Source organism: Camelus ferus, chromosome 23, assembly GCF_009834535.1.
Source record: "Camelus ferus isolate YT-003-E chromosome 23, BCGSAC_Cfer_1.0, whole genome shotgun sequence".
Lineage (NCBI taxonomy): Eukaryota > Metazoa > Chordata > Mammalia > Artiodactyla > Camelidae > Camelus > Camelus ferus.
Window position 1 is genome coordinate 14,368,496 of NC_045718.1, and position 18,119 is coordinate 14,386,614.

The window sequence follows — 18,119 nt, forward strand, 5'->3', positions numbered from 1 at the left end:
CAGCGACCGCAACACCCTCTCCCGGGTGAATGGGCTGGGCGGGCGTTGATAATGCCGACACTTACCTACACACCTCGACTGTGTTAGTCCTGAGATTTCCCGTCTCAAGAAAGTGGAAACCCCCCAAGTTCTCAAGGGTGTTCTCCAGAGAACAGGTCTGTTCCTCTCTAGAGATCCCAGAAGTAAACTCCACTCTCTCAAGTCAGCCTTGCCGAGGGTTTTGAACATTCCCTCGTCAAGCCCACCACTTCCCAGGGAAGAGAGCTGAAGCGAATAGTCTAAACACAGCGGTCCCCCACGTACCCGCGGCCCTGCCTTCCTTGGTTTCCGTTACCCACGGTCAACCGCAAGCTGAAGATATTAAATGAAAAATTCCAGAAATCAGTAACTCACCAGTTTTCAGTTGCATGCCGTTCTGAGTAACTGATGGACTCTCACGCCTCCCTACTCTGTCCTGCCCCGAACATGCGTCATTCCCATTGCCTACCGCACCCTCACTGTGTAAGCTGCCTGCCCCTTAGTCTAGGGGAAAAACATAGGATACACAGGGTTCAGTGCTGTCCACGGCATCAAGCATCCACCAGGGGTCTTGGACCGGCTCCACCCCCCCACCCCCCCCCCGGAGAAAGGGAGATGGCTGTACCAGCGAGGAATCTGTAGACAAGACAACAGACGGAAATGGGAAAGCAGGTGCTGGAGCCCCTTTCCCCTCTCTTGAGTTCCTCCTACCAGAGAGGGACATCCCTATGGGACCTCAGAGCCTGGCCAGAGTCTCCACACCTCCCCCCACGCCCCTGCCCACCCTCCAGGCTGCTGAGTCCATCACAAGCAAAGGCCTCACTGCCCAGAATACTTGGCGCCTTAGGGCCTTCCTTTAGGTCTGCTCTTTTCAAAATAACCTGTCTGCTTTTCTCCCCCTCAGGATCATCTGCCTCCTCTTCTACTGTGTAATTTTTTTCCTAGCCAGGATTTCCTCGTTCCAGTGTCTCCTGGCTCCTTGCCAGTCTCCTCTCCTGGGGCCTGAGATTCATGGATCTTCCTTCTCCTCCAACTGTCAATTCCCATTCCCTGACTCTATAACTCTCTGGTTTCACTGCCTACGTAGCTTTAGGTGTACCACCTCTCTCTGTTGGAGCGAGAGGCAGTTGGACCAGAATGGCATTAAAGCCTTAACTTAGGCAGCAAAGGCAACCTGTTAAAGATGCCATGATGAGCCGTCGCAGTGTGCACCTGACTGCACCAGCAGATGAGGCTGGCTGCTAGCGTGCATCCTGGACACCTAAAGCTCTCTCCTGGCGTCAACTCTTCAGCCTCAGCAGGGCTCTAGCAAAACTCCCTGCCAGCTGTTGATCCTTGTCATTCTTATTGGAACACTTAGGGGTGGGAGGTGTCACCAAGCTATTGTCCCGTCCTGGGTTCCCTGAGTATGGGGAGAACTCAGCACTAGAAAGCAGAAGTTTGGGAAACCTGAGGGCTAGAATCCTGGGAAGGTAAATCTGGGGTCTAGTTTCGTTGTGGAAGCTGGGAACTTGTAACCCTAAGAAGCACTGAGGAAGGCGACTCCGCCACGCCTTCTGACATGTGGCTGAACCCGCCCCACATGCAAACCTCCTCCTCCAACAGGATCAGTCTCCTCCATCCCCCGGAACTGAAAACTGTCTTACGTGCCCAAGGGTGGTATTTTAGCTCAAACTTGGTCTGAATCCCGAATCTAGCCCTAAACATTTCATGGCTTCTCAGGAAGCTTTATAAATGAGAACTTGTCACAAGGTACCTGCTTTCCTACCTCCTCACGTGGGGAAATGAAGTTAGGTGGGCGGGGTCAGCACCTGTCCTGCATGGCCTTCGGTACCAAGCATGGGGACACTTTCAGGATGATTCCACCAGATCCTGAAGGATAAAGGAATTCCTTTTGATGTGTTTCCTGCTGCTTAGAAGTCAGAAATGAGGATGGTAGGTTTGACTGAGGCCCCAGATCAAGACCATTGTAGGAAAACGAATGGCATTAATTGCTTCTGTCTCTGAGGAGTAGGACCCTGAAAACCAGAGACAACTTGTGTGGGGCTAGACTCGCAGCTGCTGACCACCACCACCAACACCACCATCAGCCAACAGTTCTCCCCCCCACCCCCCAACTGCTGAGTTCCTGTCTACACCGCTGCCAGACATTTCAGGGTCTCCAGCACACAATGCTTGTAGTGGCGTTCTCCCTGAAGAGCCTGGCCACGGGGTTCCTGAGCTCCGCTCTCAGGGGCCCTGTCCACTTCCACCCAAGGAAAGGGTGTCTCAGAGAAGAACCTGGAAGACGATGAGCCTGGCAGCTCATGGGCCAGAAGCCTTCCCACCATGGGCTGCTACAGTGCCTCTGTTTAAACACATGAGTTTTTTCCCTGGAAAATCTGCAAACATACGTAGTCAATCTAGTTGGTTTAGAGGTTCCTGAGCCTCAAAATTCAGTAATATATCCTTTACCTTCTATCTTAAATTGCATACCTAATTTTTTTTTTCAAGAGTGTAGGTCAAAGCAGGTAATGAGCTGTCACTCTGTCAGGAGTCATGAGGTGGGGAAGTCTCTTTAAATTTTAGATACTTCTGGACACCAGTACACCTAAAACATCCATCGTAGGCTGAAAGGCACGAGAAGACTGGATTCTGGCTGGGTATTTAGACCCCATGGCAAAATTGTTCCTTAAATGAAGTGTGATGTGCAATTAACGTTTTTTCTCCCCTTTCCTCACCATTGCTTTATGTATGAGGGGATTTCTCTCTTTCGCTTTCCATCTCCTTTTCCCAGCTCTTTCCATCCCCCTCCTTCACCCTCCTGGACCGTCCCTTCCTCCTTTTTCTTCACCTCTTTCTGACTGTGGAGCAAAGCTGTCTCACTCTCTGATTCTTTGCAGATCGACGTAATTAACACATTCCAGATGGGAGCCTCTTTTCAGGGAGTCCCAAAGCGCCAGACCATGAGTCAACACCTTGATGTAAAACATGTTCATAGATCCTATGTCACAGTTGCACCAGTCAGATCTTCCCCCAGCACTTCTGGCGCTGCCGCTGTTTCATCTTCTACTCTAGGCAGTGAGTGATAGTCTCTTACGATGCATGATTTGCTGAAATGACCACAAGAGAGCACGTGGCATCCACTTTAACCGAATGTGGTTAGCTTTTTCTTTTGTTTTTTTCCCTTTAACCTTTGACTTAAGGACAGAAAAGTGGGGCAAATCCCACTCCAAAACCTTTTGATGTTGAAAAGCTATTAAACTGTTACCATTTTAAAGACAATAGTCCTGTTTTCTGACTTTTCCTTTGCATTGCATTCCTTCCTTGAGTTTTTTGTTTGTTTTACTTTACTTTGTTTTTAGCTTTGTTTGAGTATGTTGTCATTTCTCTCCTCTCTCCCGTCCTGTCCTCCTGCTCCTTTGAGTCTAAACTCAGTCTTCTAAGGTTAGGTGCAGGGTTAAGCCAAATGACCCGTCAAGAACTCTCTTCACTGGGGGACACATTTGAGATCTCCTGAAAAAAGAGAAAAAAAAAGCATGAAGGGAGCTACTGTTTCCATGGGGCTGTTTGATTTTGTTATTGTTGTGGGGTTTTTTTGGGGGGCGGGGGTTTGTTTTTGTTTGTTTCTTTTTTTACCAGTAGAGCTGTCATAATTGAGTCACTGTTGAACTTGGCCAATAATAATAGTCCTTTTGGCTGCCCTCCTACTGTTGGCTGACAATATTGGCCTCAAAGTTGTAGCTGACTGTGAAGAAAAGCTGTTCAGTTCAGATGCCCAGTGCTGAGCATCCCCGTTATTTTACTTTTCAGGGACTTTAAACCAAGCTCTGGTTTAAGAATCAATTCATTCACATCTGGATAGGAGAAATACATGGAAAGATCAAAATAACTTCTTTTCCTTCACTTGTTGAACTTTTTTTTTTTAGGAATTTCTGAAGAGCAACCTTTTTTCTTCTTTCTTCCTTCCTTCCTTTGGAAGGAGCTTTTCTTATTCTTTTCCTTCCTTCTCTTTCTTCCCCTTTTCCTTCAACTCTCCCCTCCCCTCCTTCTCTAGAGGATCGGGCTCTCGTTTCTTCTTCTTCTTCTTTTTCTGTTTTCTTTCTTTAGCCCTTTCTTCTTCTTCTCTTTCTTTCTTTCTTCTTTCTTTCTTTCTTTTCTTTCTTTCTTTTCTTTCTTTCTTCTTTCTTTCGCTTTTCTTTCTCTCTCTCACTCTCTTTTCTTTCTTCTTTCTCCTTTCTTCCAGTTGATTTATTTCACCTATAGCCAGCACTTCATTTCTTATTTCACACAGAAAGCTTAGGAACCCCCTTTCTCAGCCAGTCAGCTGGAAGCTGCCAGAGCCGCCTACCTAAGATCTGGTGGATGGTTGGTAGATTATTAGGTCTTGCTAATGCTTACGCCTTCCTATTTCTGGTCATTTTACCTTCCTTAAGTGGGACGCAGGTTCTTTGCTGACAGTGCTATTAAGATACTTGGTGAAGGAGCCTCTCTGTATGAAGTGTATTGTGGGCTTCAAATATCTGAGTGTTTAGTCTATTTCTCCCTCCCCTAGTTCCAGCGACCCCCGCCCCAGGGTTGGCAGGTGGGGCAGAGAAAGAACAGCTGCGTTGTCTGCGGGTCACTTGATTGTGCGTGTGGAGGTTGACAGACTTAGACTATCTGCTGTCTTTTTGGCCGATTCTAAGTGTTCTCATGTGAGGGGCAGAGGGAGAGGACATTTATATAGATACATATTTAGGCCCAAAGGCAGTCAAAGAACTAAGTAAGTCTTACTCTGCAAATAGGCAAGGTTTTCTCTCCCTAATCCTTCCATATTCCTCTCCTGTTGCCCTTTTTCCTCCAGCTTTGCCCTATCCTTCCAACTGGTTTCTGTTCTTTTTTTTGTCATGCCTCTCTGTTAGGAAGGGTTAGTGTCAGCTGCCTTCGTGATTTGAAGGTGGAAGGAGACTAAGCAGCAGACAGCCCACTGGGCGCACGTGGATTTGCTGGTGGAGGGTGTGGCTCCAACCCTCAGAGACTGGGAAATCAGGGGAGGCCGGCCACACCTGCCCTTCCTCCAGCTCGGCCTCCTTGCTTGGAGGTCCTAGGAGTTACAGGCGTGCACCTGAAAACCCCCTTTCCCACTCCAGACTTCCAAACGAGTTCAATTATTTATCTAACCTTCAGAAGATAAATCTCTTAAGATTTTGCTCTATAAGAACGTCCCTAAACCCTTCTCTTCCCCTGGTTTCTGAAAAATGTGCAGAAAACTTAAGAATTTAAGCTGCGGAAATGGAGTCCTCATCTGCCCATTCATTGAGCTCCAGAGAGTGGCCCTGAGCGCTCATACCTAACCTGAGGTCCAGCCTGCTTGGGGAGAGTCATGAGAAAGAACTGCCCTTCTGTCATCCACTCTCATCTGTAGGACAGGGACCCCAAAAAGGCATCTCCCAGAGACTTGGGAAGATGACGACCGGGGAAGGAAGGGTTGATTGGCTGAGTGGAGAGTGCCTGAAACTTTCACAGCACCCGCCTCACTGTCTGTGTCTTGTTTCCCATACGCTGCTCATGCATCAGGCGCCATGCATCGGGGAGGGTAGATGTCACCACCTGGGGTGGGTTGGTGGCGATGTAGCTGTATGACAGCTCATCAGCATGTGTTATGTAGTCTCTGGACCAGTGTTGGAGTTGAGGAGCACAACCCATGGCCTATACGCACCTCACCCTTCTCTCCACCCGCCCAGCCACCAGATGGTTCTCCTTAGCTCACTGACTCCTCTTCCCGTGAGCTTCCCGAAGTCCTGCAATCTAGCTGGATGGCTGTTCCTTGCTCCCCCAAAGAAGAAATTGTCCCTATTTTTTCCATCTCCATCCCCAGCTCACTTTCATGTCCCTTATGTTTGCCTGTGCCAGTGTTACTGATCACCCCAGCAGATGAGAGGAAGAGCCAGCAAACGGGGCCCCAGACCCTCACTCCAACCCGTTTTTAAAAATCTGTTTTCTAGAGTGGGCTGCACATGTAATTGTGTTAACAAAGTATTCAACTACTTCAAAAAAATAGAAGCAGGAAGTTTGAAAAATCACTGACATTGAAGATGATCAACTGATGGTATTAAGGCGCCTGTTGTCCTGTAGCATTTGTTAGCAATGCTGAGATCTCAGGAGTGAGTGAGAAGCATGAGCTGTGTTACCAGCCCTACAGGCGCCAGCATGGCTTTGGGTCCATCTCTTGACCCAGGCAAGGGAAGAGGGCCCTGGGTTTGGGCTCCCTGAATCCAAGGTGCCTTGCTCCAAGATTTGACATCGATCAAAGAAAACTTGGGACCTCCTAAAAACCAGATGGAACCTATATTCCATCTGATCTCACCTAACGAGGACAAGTAGGTCCTTACTTTCTGTGCAGCATGGTCACTGTGTGCCCGGGTTCCTTGAGTCTTCTTAGTGGAAGGTGCTGAGCTGATTCAGTTGAATCTTAAAGAGTCCTTTGCCTCCTGAGCTCTGAGCACCCTCCGTCCTGGGTGGGGCAGCCAGTGTGTTGTGGAGTGAGGCAAGGTCAGGCAAGCCTTAGCGACAGGGACACAACTTCAGTGCACCTGCCTTGTGCATTGTTCTGGAGGTTTTCTACAGTGATAGGAAACACTGGGACAAGCGATCTGGCCGGCGTATCTGCCTGCCGCTTTGTGTGCTCTGCTGTCTCCACATTCCTGCCTCTTCTCCAGGAACATGCTCTTTGCTTAAAGAGCAGAGTCATGAAAGATGTGCCCTGCCCCAGCCCTCATCATGTCTCCGTAGCTCCGTCCTCACCTCCACAGCTTCTCCTGTGTCACTTCCATTTCTTTTCTGAGGGAAGAACTTTGGGACCAGACTAGGATCGGCCACCTCCCAACAACCAACACAGCCCCACAACCGCTTTCTTCTCCCCTGGCCTCTCTCCCCGACCTCTCAAGATCCAGCCTTCTCCCCCACCTCAATTCTGCCAACTCAAGTTCTAAACCATACCTCAGAGAGACCTGCAGGTCCGAAATGCAGCTCCCAAAGGAGCTGGAACCTGTGGATAAGGCAGAGGCTGGGCACAGGGATTAATTACGGTCCATTCTCCCCTCTTCTCTAAAGTGACTCAACCCCTTCCTCTGTTGTGCAGTAGAACAAAGGTTTTGACACTTATAGGGCAGTGCATTTCCCTTTTCCCAGCCGACAAATTGTTTCCTCCGTCCTCTTGGACCACCCCATCAGGAAAGCCCCTTGTGTGGAGCACTGCCTCCCGGATCAGGTGGTTTCTCTCCTGGTGCCATCCTTTCCCTTCCCCACATAAGATCACGTTCGTCTTCACCATTTACAAACAGCTGGAGAAATCTGCACGACCGGGCACAGCTGCTACGCGTCAGGGACGGGGACACACGCATCCAGCCTCGTCTGGGCTGAGAGCATGAGCCTTCCGTCAGTGCCGGGAGGAAGGCATCTTCTGATGCCTGTGTCTTACCCGCCTCTTCCGGGGGAGGGGCGGAAGGAGCGGAGTCCTGCTTTCTCCGGGGGAGGAGAACGTGGCGGAGAGTGTGGGACTGTGAGCACGTGCATGCTTCCTGACTGAAACTGCAATTGTTGGGAGCGCGCACGAGAGCTCTGCTTCCTTGCATCTGCTGACACGAGTGAGGGTCGGCTTATCTGCCTTGCTGCACGGTGTTCATGGCCACTTACCACCCAAAGTGTATTGTGTGCAAACTGATACGTGTTTGGCTCTTCGAGGGTTTCAAACAGATAACTAAACTGCAATGTGTGATTTTTCCATTCCACATTCACAAAATGTTTGGCCTCAACACGGAAGCCCACGTGTCAGAATCATCTTTTAAGTTTGGCTATTAATTTGCCCCTGGTTCTAATGTCCTTGCCCTCCATCCAAAAGAACTAACGAATCTTTTGTTTTCTGTTCCGTTTTAAGAGTGGATTGTTTGGGAATGCTAACTTTGCTTTGGATTTTCTACTTTTTGTTTTAATGCAGCTTTTGAAATATTCTAGTTGTTTGCCATGCCTCACCTTCCCCACCCCACCTCAGTGCTTGAAATTTGAGCCACGTGACATTTCTAGTGTTTCATGATCTCTTCTCATACGTTTGGTTTTGGTTTTTTGAGCAGTAGTGTTTTGTAGTTTGGGTTTTGTTTCTCTCTTCAAACCACCCAGTTCCTTGTTCTACGAGCCAATTCTCACCTCCGTGTTTTCTCACCCTCCTTTTCCTTCCCTGGCGTAGATCAAAGTGGTCAAAGCGTTCCATAGTTCCCTCCACGAAAGCATTCAGAAACCCATGAACCAGAACTCCATCCACAACTTCATGACCCACCCCGAATTCACCATAGATGAGGAGGGGCCACGGACACCACTCATGGATGAGCAAGAAGAGGAAGGTCTTGAGAAGTTTTCTAAGCCTGGGACTAGCATGGCCCCGTTGGATGGGGAGGTCACTCCATATGCCAACAGAAACAACAACGCGGTGGACTGCAGCCAAGTGCAGGTTGCTGCCTCCCACTCGGACAGCCCTCTGCACAGCCTGGAGACGTCAGTTTGAACTGGGTTCTCTGACTCCCGTTCCTGCTCACCCTGTTGCCCTTTGTATCTCTCCCTTCAGTACGGTGAGAATGGGACTTCTCACTGTCATGTCAGCTGCTCCCAAGCGTGTCTGAACCCCCACCTGACCGTGAGGAGGGAAGAGCACAGACCTACAAGGATTTTGACTTAAACTTGAGTTGGGGTTTGTACCAGGACCCTGTTCGACCCCAAGTAGGTAACGAATGGTAGAACCGACTCTTTAGGTCTATCAGTTATCACTTTTAAAGAAGTGGTGACAATCGTCTTGGCATCTACCCCAGCCCAGATGCTCCCCAGTATTCACATCTATGTCACCAGTCTCCTGACGTCTGGGTTTTTGACCCTATGCGTCTGCGCCGTTTACAAGCTCATTTAAGGGTTCAGAGCCACAAACATCCTCACATGAAATGCATTCAGGTAGGAATGGAAGGTGTAGATGCAGCTGAGGGAGTGATTGTTTTAAAACAATTTTTCCATTTTGAAAACTTACACCTAGAGTGCTTCACCTTTCCTGCCCTTCCAGCCCGACCTCCCCACAGCCTCTCGGTCTCTTGTGACCATTGTTTTCCTTGGCTTCCTTCTTTTTTTTTTTTTTTTTTTAAAGTTGTAATGATTCAGAAAATGGAAAGGGCGTGGATGAATGGAGTAGACTTTAACCATCCTCCCTTATGGCCCCAGTGGAACCCTTGATTTAGTGCTAGAGGCAAATAGGTTTCTTTGCTAACAGGGTCCTTTGGAAGCAATTGAGAGCTGGTAAGAATGTGTTCCTGCTGTTGCCAGGTTATCTACTTTTAAAACATTTTGATTTTGAAAATATGCATCCAAAGTGGGAAGCTCCAGTGACACTTTGCTGACTTAAAGGAGCAAAGGGCCCACCCTGAGAAGCCCCTCTCCTCCCTCCCTCCCTCAATGGGGTGAGGTGGAGCCACGTCTGCAGGACCTCTAATGTTCCTCCTTGCTGATGGTGATGTGCGCTCTCCTGTGCAGGGGTCAACTCATGTCTGCCAATTCCTGTCTCCTACGAGATAAGTGAAGCCTGCCCTGCTCTTCCTTGAGTGGTGGGAGTAGGGAGAAGGGGCTCGAGGCTCTTACGAACTGCCATGTTTCCATCTGGGAGAGTCAGGTGCCCGAAACCTATCCTCTCCAGCCTTTTCTTCCTCCTCCCTCACCCTTTTCATCTGAGCTGTCCTAGGATGGAAGAATTAAAGGAGCAGTCCCCCCGACACATCCCATTACTACACAATCCACCAGATTTGATTTGGGTTTGTAAAGGTTCCATGCTTCAGCGATCTTTTCTCTGTCTTAAATGCTCATGGGGGAAAAAACAGCTCAACCCAAGCTGTTAGGTGTTCACATATATATTTATTAATTACATTGGAAGATTTAGTTCTGTCGAATCTTGTATTACCTCAGATCAGTTTTTAGAATAAACTCTGGAGGCTGTTTTTTCATTCCTGCTCCCAAAAGACTCTCATGGTGCCTGTTTAAAGTCAATGGTTGTGTGTGTGTATTCTAGTTTCCATAGTAAGAGAGGAAACAGAAATATGCAAAAAAATATAGTTTTCTTTAGATCATAAACTGATATTTTTTGAGTTAGCCATATGTATTTTGTTTAAAGGAATTAAAATAAAGTGCTGTCGTGTAAGCCTGGGGAGGGGAGCACATAACCAGCTGTTAGACATGACAGGTCTTGTCATTTTGTCATTGGTTTTAAAACCAATGCACCATATTCCTTTTCTCCAAACAGCCATCTTTATACTGAAGGGGAAAAAAAAATTCGTTGGGTTCTAGAATTTTTTAATATAAATTTTGTTGACATGGAATTAAGTTGAAGTGTTTATGTGCATGTTTTTTTATGTAAGTTTTTTTTTTCTATTTAGTTTCAGTGATCCAGCTGACAGTAAATAAATATGGAAGAAGTTAATAAAGTTTCCCCCCAAAATGGTGCTTTGGATCTGAAAAGTCTGATGGGGAAAAGGGAAAAATATTATCCTAGATTCTTCTCTTGAAAAACCTAGAAAAATGGGCAGTAGATCACTGCTGGGAAGGAATGCATCCAGGAAGAAGGGACAGCCGGCAGGAAGCGAGTGTGCACCCCCATGGAGATGGGTACCAGGCACTAGTGATCAGGACCAGGGACCTCGGTTAGACTTGCAGTTTGTGAACAGCTGTCAGAGTGGTACCCACGACACCGGCTGCCAGGATGCTCTGATTGGGGGTTTGCATTTTTTATGGTTCTTTTACCTCCTGTTGCCCCTGGATTTTTCCATTAGTGATTTTTTTTTTTTTTTTTGGCAAGGATCTGATTTGAGATTTCTTCCCCTCCCCTAGAAAAGTTTCATACAATCTATTAGACGAGAGATAGAACTCTAAGTGGAAAAATAAAGGCTGGTTCTAGCCCTAGATGACAGTATGGGGGCTAGGTCCTTCCCAGAGGTGTCCTCTGCCCTCTGAAATGACTCCCTCATGTCTAAGGCGGTAGAGACACCACTGAGAAGTCCCTCTGGCACTTGTAAGTTCTTTGAGGCTTGGCTTTCTTCTCCCAGCTGAGCTTCAGAAGGGAGAGCTTGCCCAGTGAAATCTGAGTGATTACCTCACTGCCGAAAACCCAGAGGGCCGTGGCAAGCTCACGTGTGCCGGACACCTCTAAATACATCACCTCCTTTCTCGCTTGCTTTCCTTGCCTAGTGATCGAAGCAGCCTATGATGCCAACACAGGGTGCACCCTTCCTCACTCCTCACTCCTCGGAACTGGGGACCACCTCACTGTGGGGGGGAGGCGGGGAGGCGAGGGGCACTTCTAAATGCCTGCTCTTCTTAAGCCATTCCAGCCTCTTCCTCAGAATAGACCAGACACCCTTGCGCTGAGCTCAGTGCCGGCCTTTACCTTCCCGGCCCTGCCGTCAGGTCTGCAGTCCGCTTTCCTCCGAGACGGAGGGAGGGGGGCCCCCCCGATGGAACTGGCCTTTGGTTCATGTCTTTTCCCCATATGTGAATGTGCCGTGTGTATGTGCCAACAAACCTCGCTCTGTTCTTTTCAAATCAGCACGCAGATAGGAATTTTGAGTTTCTTTCTTTCTTTCTTTCTTTCTTTCTTTCTTTCTTTCTTTCTTTCTTTCTTTCTTTTTTTAAGTAACTAGTATAACAAGCACTGGTATTTTTTATAAAAGGGAAAAACAAGACAAAAGATTGGCCTTTGTGGTCTGCATGACTTAACAAACAAATGATGATATCAAAGCAATGCGTACCCCAGTGTGTGTTGCCATGATTTGCAGTTCAGGCAAACAGGGCGCCCCACCTGCATTTGCATTTTGATATTATTTAAGCTCTCTGTATAATGTTTTGCATGTAGTTATATGATTCTTAGGAAAAAAATATGCTATAAATTGGCAAATCTGAAATTCAAATATGTTGTTCCACTGAGACGGGAAAAATAGAAGGGGAGTTTTGAAAAAAAAGGGGAAAAAAAGGATACATTTTTTTGGAACCAATAAAGCTGTTGCTGATGAGCAAAAACAACACTGTTGTGCACTGAGAATAAAACCCATGCCCACTTGTAACTGTGCTGTCCTCAGTGTGTGCCCCACTCGGCTGATGGCACTGGCTGTCGAAGTGGAGAAGGGGTCTGCCACAGGCAGGCCGAGAGCCCATCTTTGCGAGCCCAGAACTCAGCTTGTCACTGGCCCCTGGCATGCTTCTCGGCCGCTGTTTCCCTCTGGTGACTTGCAGCCTGGTGCCGGCTTCCTTCCCTTGGGGGACGGCTTTGCTTTGCCCTCCTTGGTTAGAATCTACAGTCAGGGCCTTGTGAAGCTGGAGCTTTTGAGAAAGGATGAATGTGGAAGGGTAAGAAAGCGCTTGGTGGTCCTATCTTTTTTTTTTTTTTCCTTTGCTTTATTTTTATTATTGTTGTTGTTGTTATTAACAAAATGCCTGTTGGGAAAATTGGTTTCCCTTATATTAGCTGCTGTTTCCTGCCTTTCTTGTGGGGCTCTCCAGTCCCCATCTTCCCAAAGGTGCTTTTGGGGGGGGGTTCTTTGTTTTGTTTTGTTTGAGGGGTTTTTGCTTTATTTGCCTGTTTGGGTTTTATCTGTGTGCGTGTCTGTTTCAGTCGCTCCATGTTCCCTGGGTCTCTAGCATGACTGATATGAGGCCTTAGTTTCAGGTCAAAACAGCTTCCTGGCAGGTCATTTGGGTTCTGAGCTTTCATATCGCCTTCCCAGTACCCAGAACGCCTTCCAGCAATTCTCACCTAGATGCACAGTCAAGTTCCCTACTCTGTTTTAAAACATTGAGGAAAGAAAGAACTTCGTCAGCTTGCCAGGATCTTTTAGGAAAGTATGATGTTGAAGAACACAGACTCTCCCAGCTGTTTGAACAGGCTGGTTCCAAAGGAGCCATCAGCCTTGGTTGAAAAGTCTTCTGTAGTGAGAAGTCTTAGCCCCGTGTTTCTTCACTGTCCCAGGCTGCCCTCCACAGGCACAGCCACCCTGCCCGCTTAGTTCCTTTGAAATATATGAGGGAGAAAATAATTAATAACCAAACAAACAAACGGGGCTGGGACTTACTGACAACAGAAATCATTCACAATACAGAACTGACGTCTTGTTAATTCCGTTGTAGCTTCCCTCCCAAATACCGTCCCTAAAAAAGGGGTGCAGAACACGCACACACATACGCACACACAATACACACGCGTGCGCGCGTGCACACACACCCCCCCCCCCTTACAGTCTTTTCTAAAGTCGGGCCGTGTATTTCTCCTCTTAGTCTCACCTTGCCTTTCTTGGGCCTGTGTCTCTCTGCTGTGCCAAACAGGATCTTAAGAATCCATGCCTCCTAACTCCAGCATGTGCAGTAAAGCGTGGAGAAAAGTGAGCTTTAAAGTAGCCTTCTGCAGAGACCAGCCCATCCTAAGGCGTTGGTTTAATGCCTTAGGATGGTGAAGCCAGCTCAGCTCCTCAGGCCTGAGTAACCATGTGGAAAAAAGCAGGCTCCTTTCTTCCATCTTTCCCTCCCCACAGTTCTAAAAAATATTATTTCTTTGCCCTCCATCTTTTTTTTCCTTTTTTTTTTAATTATTTTTTAATTTGCCTTCTTTTTTTTAATTGAAGTATAGTCATTTTACAATGTTGTGTCAATTTCTGGCTTACAGCATAATGTTTTAGTCATACATACACATACGTATATTCATTTTCATATTCTTTTTCATCAGAAGTTACCACAAGATACTGACTACAGCTCTCTGTGCCATACAGCATAAACTTGCTGTTCATCTGTTTTATATACAGTAGTTGGTATCTGCAAATCTCGAACTCCCAGTGCCCTCAGTCTTTAATAATCGCTTCAGAGTCTCCCTTTCTCAGCTACCGTATCTTCCCACTGCTGTCTCTGGGTTCCTCTGAAGCTCTCCACCAAGACTGACTGATTCTCCCTCAAGTGTACACACAACCAGGCAACTCCCTGTCTTACTCTGGCAAATACGAGGATGACTCATTGAGTACCAGTAAGCTGGGTACCAACTCCCGACCCGGGTCTCTTAGGGCCTGGCCTCCAAGTCACTGAAAGCAGGATGGAGGATACAAATGGTATGTCCTTTACAAGCAAACTTGGAAACCGTTTTGTAAATAAAACACGTGCATCTGGTGCCAGGACGCCTAGTGGGTAGGAGCCGTATCGGCCCCACATTGCAGCTGTCAGGGTCCCCATTAGGGGAGGGACGTCACACGCACCTCCCACCACTGTTCCAGATGTATATACATCAACATGCAAACCATCTGTGCCCCTCCCCACGATCAGAAGCCCCTGTGCCTCAGTTTCTCCAGTGGACAACAAGGGCATTGGCTGGACACTGCGCCCTCAGCCTCCAGGAATTTCCAGCCTCACCTCAGTCTGTCAGACCCTGCCCTGGCCTGGACCAGTGCACACACCCGACCCAGGCCCTGCTCCATCCCCTGCCCACACATCCCAGGCCACCAAAGGCATCCATCCCCAGACACCAGCCACAAAAGGCACTCTGCTGTCCTGCCCGCCGTGTGTCCAGGAAAGACTGCACTGGGGAGGGAGAGGCAGGTGGGCACCCACAGCACTGAGAGGGGCCCAGGACGCTGGCAGGCATGCAGGGTTGGGAGAGCCAGTGTAATAGAGGAGAACAGATCTGGCTCTATATTGGATCTGTTCTTTCAGCTTTAACCCTGTGCCCTGTTTTCCAGTCTTAGCCTTGCCGGCTTTGCATCTTTTGTGAAACAATGTTGCCCTTAGCCTGAAATAGACAGGAGAGCCTATTCTGGGGGCTCTGACCTTTAAGGATGTTAGCACTTCTGCACTTAGGCAGAGATGGCAAGTTGCAAAATAGAGAATAACTTGGTTTGTTGCAAGTTTGCAGAGACACCATGGACTGGCCCACATGGACAGCTGTAAGAACAAACAATTCCTGCAGGAAGAAGTTTGCAACAAACAACCACACCCTCTCCCCTGTTTTTTTGTGTGTAAAAGGAGCCTGTAATCTGACTGGAGGAGGATGGTTCACCAAGACATTAGTCTGCCATCCTCTCAGTCTGCTTGCTTTCCAAAGAAAGTTCTTATTCCTTGCTGCAGCACCTCGTCTCTTGATTTATTGGCCTGTCGTGCGGCGAGAACAAGTCTGGACTCGGTAACACCAGCAGGAGGGGGCCCCGGTCCACCCTGCCCACTGCAGCCTGCCCTCCCTGCTTGGGGTGCCTCATGGGCCCACACAGATCCTCCTGGGCCACAGCAGGGGAGGCAGCTCATCACCCGGAGGCAGAGGCAGCCCTGGCGGGAGACCACTATCACAGGCCCAGGACAGCCTGTCTGAGCCACCTAAGGTGCTTGGGGTGGCTAGGAGGGTCTGGGGAGCTCAGCCAGGCCTCCCTTCATGAGCACAGAGCCGGTTGGGGCACTAGACCAGCCTTCCCACAGCGTGACGGCTACCATCTGTCCCCACTCCCAGCCCACAACAGCCAACCAGGCCCCCAATCCCCTGGCTGACTGTGGGGCACCCCAGGCCTGCCCTAAAGAAGCTCCTGGCCATACTCCACTCACAAAAGAGAGGTGCGGGCAGACCGGCGAGGCATCCCCACCGGGCAGGGAGGGGGCACCTGGTGGTGCTGGGTTGCCAGCAGGGCCGGGCCCCCCAAGAAATCCACCACACCCACCAAGCCTGCCAGGCCCAGCCCCCAGGGATGCCTCCTTCCCCTGCCCACCCGCCTGGGCACAGGGGTCCTCAGGGGAATCTGGCTGGAAGCCAGGTGGAGCTGCCCAGGAGGAGAAAGGACCCAAGGTGGTCAGCTGCTGGAGGGTGAGGTGGGGGCCTCGTCCTGTGCTGGCTCTGCTCCAGGCCACCCCGTTCAGCCCCTCACTCTCATCACACTTCTGTTTGCTCAGGGTCCTGCCACCCCGAACACCTGCAGACCTTGAAGACACTCGTGTGCTCAGCCTTTTGCTCAGGTCATGCCTCGGCCTGGGCCGCCCTGTCCTCTGCCCGGCAAACACCCGCTTACCCTTCAAGACATGGGGCTGCCCTAGAAAGTTCTATCTGAGCCTGCTGGGGCCTCCCAAGAGCAGACATGCCCACCTCCCTCAAGCTTCCCGGGATCCTGTGCCCCCGACATGCACACACATCTTGCACACAGGGACATTTGTGCACACAAACACGCTCTCAGGAGAGAGCCGCAGGTGGGGAGAGTAGCTCTGATTGCCCAGGCCTCCGGTGGACGTGACTTGTCAGCTTCCACCACCCCTCTGTGGGCCTGGGGCCCGATGTGGGTTAACCCCGGCCCAAGCCTTGGAGGCGCCTCTGAGGCATTTATCCAAGGTCTTGTTGCAGCTTTTCATGGAGACAGTTAATGGGGATGGAGAAGCTCAGCCGCTGGAAAGCGTGTGTGGGTCTGTTCAGGGTGGGGCGGAGGGTGCGGCGTGGCAAGTGGAGGGTAAGTGACCCCTGGCAGGCGCAGGAGCTGTCTCTGCTGGTGGTCTGGTCCCCCTGCCCAGTTCTGCCCCAAGATCCTGCCAGAAGGGTCAGGGTGCAGAGCCTGCCCCAATGCCCAGGGTGTGGAGTGGTGCAAGTTTTAGAGGATTGTCCTTGCCATGGGGTCCCAGGGCTCCAAGGAACCCTGTTTGAAGAACCTCACACATGGGCTTTTCCGGGCTGTCTTCTGGCCCCAAGAGCAGCTGAAGGCTCACTGCAGAGCCTCAGTCCTGGGGGTGCAGCTGCCTGAAGGGGCTTTGCCCTGACCTGCCCCTAAACCCCCTCCCCACAGGCACCTCCCACCTCCTGAGGGCCCAGGCCAGAAACGTCCCCTCCACGCCCCACAGCCCAGCTGGGGCTGGAACCTCTCTCTTTTGTGTCCTGAGCAGCCTCCCCGTCCCTCCTTCCCCCACCCGCAAGCTGGGCCCCCCCACCCCGTGCGGCCAGGGTGGGCTCTGCGAGGGGCAGCTCTGACTGCGGTGCTTCCTGCTGTTCATGCTCACTGCCGCCTCCTGCCCTCTGTGCAGGACAGGGGTGGGCCTGGCTCCCCCGACAGGTGCTCAAGGAGCGGAGTGAGCTGGTGCAGATGAGGCCAGCCTGCAGGGATGCTGGGAGGGCCTCAACTCGGCCCGGCTCCTGCAGGCCCTGGGACAGGGGCAGGATTCGGATCAGTCCTACCTGGCCCGGGCAGTGCCAGGCCGTGCAGAGGGCAGGGACTTTGTCCAGCAGACCTGGGCTTGGATCCTGTCTCGGGCACCCAGGACCTGAGAGTCCCCTCCAGGGTGGCTCCTCTGTGGCCCCCACGTGCCCATCGGCAAAGTGGGCCATAGCGGGGCTGCTGCTGTAGGGACCCAGCGCCCGGCACAGGATGGAGCCCAGTGGTGGTCCCCTCCCTCTGTGAGCCCTGCTCTTCCCTCCAGGCCCACGAGCCCACAGCGTGGTGGAGGCTGCCCTGCCCACACCTGCCCCCATCACCTTCTCACCCCCAGCATGCGGTCCTGAGCGTCTACTCCATCTGCACCTGCTTTCTGGATGGGAGGGCTGTGGGGTGGGCAGCCAGGGCCTGGGATGAGGAGGGGAGAGTAGGGGCCTGCCCTGGGCCATCTCAGACTGTGCAGGCCCCTCAGGGGAAGGTGCTGGGTTTTGGGGTGGCCTTGACCTGGGGTAAATGGGGACAGGACAGAGTGAGGCAGCTGTCGCATGGAGAGTGGGGTGGCATTGGGAGAGGCACTGGACTGTGAGCAGAGTTTCTGCTGGGGTTCTCCAGGACATCAGAGAGGGTCTGTCCTGGGGCTGGGGCCACAGGCGAGGTCTGGCGGCTGCCTTAGGTCCCAAACTGGGTGCAGGGGATGGGGTGCTGCACCCGGGGCTGAGGCCCACGTGAGATTTCAGGTCCCCCTGCCAGGTGGGCAGGTGGGCATCCTCCCAGGTCTGGGGTTGGCTGTGGGACCTTGGTCCTGGCCTCTGTACCCATACATGGGGGTGGGTGGCCAGGCCAGTTGTCTATGCCCATGTCCAAGATGGTCCCCAGAGTGGTCTAGAGGCAGGGCAGGAGAAAGGGCTTCCCGATGGCAGGGGC

General features: G+C 50.7%; 1 protein-coding gene and 1 long non-coding RNA gene across 7 annotated transcripts in view; one reads left to right on the top strand and one right to left on the bottom strand.

Annotated features, from left to right (window-relative positions):
• Positions 1 to 12,116, top strand: part of ATP2B4 (ATPase plasma membrane Ca2+ transporting 4) — a 95,273-nt gene extending 83,157 nt beyond the window's left edge. For 2 of the 5 annotated variants that reach the window (XM_006178185.3, XM_014553736.2), the window contains one exon: positions 8,222 to 12,116. In XM_006178185.3, coding sequence (XP_006178247.2) covers positions 8,222 to 8,536 — 315 coding nt within the window. In that variant the 3' untranslated portion in view covers positions 8,537 to 12,116. Of the gene's footprint in view, positions 1 to 2,900; positions 3,079 to 8,221 lie in introns of all 5 variants that reach the window. The other 3 variants (XM_032466668.1, XM_006178188.3, XM_006178186.3) reach the window with 3 other exon arrangements.
• The window catches only part of LOC116659297, a 72,332-nt gene continuing 57,376 nt past the window's right edge, over positions 3,164 to 18,119 (bottom strand). For both annotated transcript variants that reach the window (XR_004314619.1, XR_004314618.1), the window contains one exon: positions 3,164 to 3,513. This is a non-coding gene — a long non-coding RNA (uncharacterized LOC116659297). The remainder of the gene's footprint in view (positions 3,514 to 18,119) is intronic.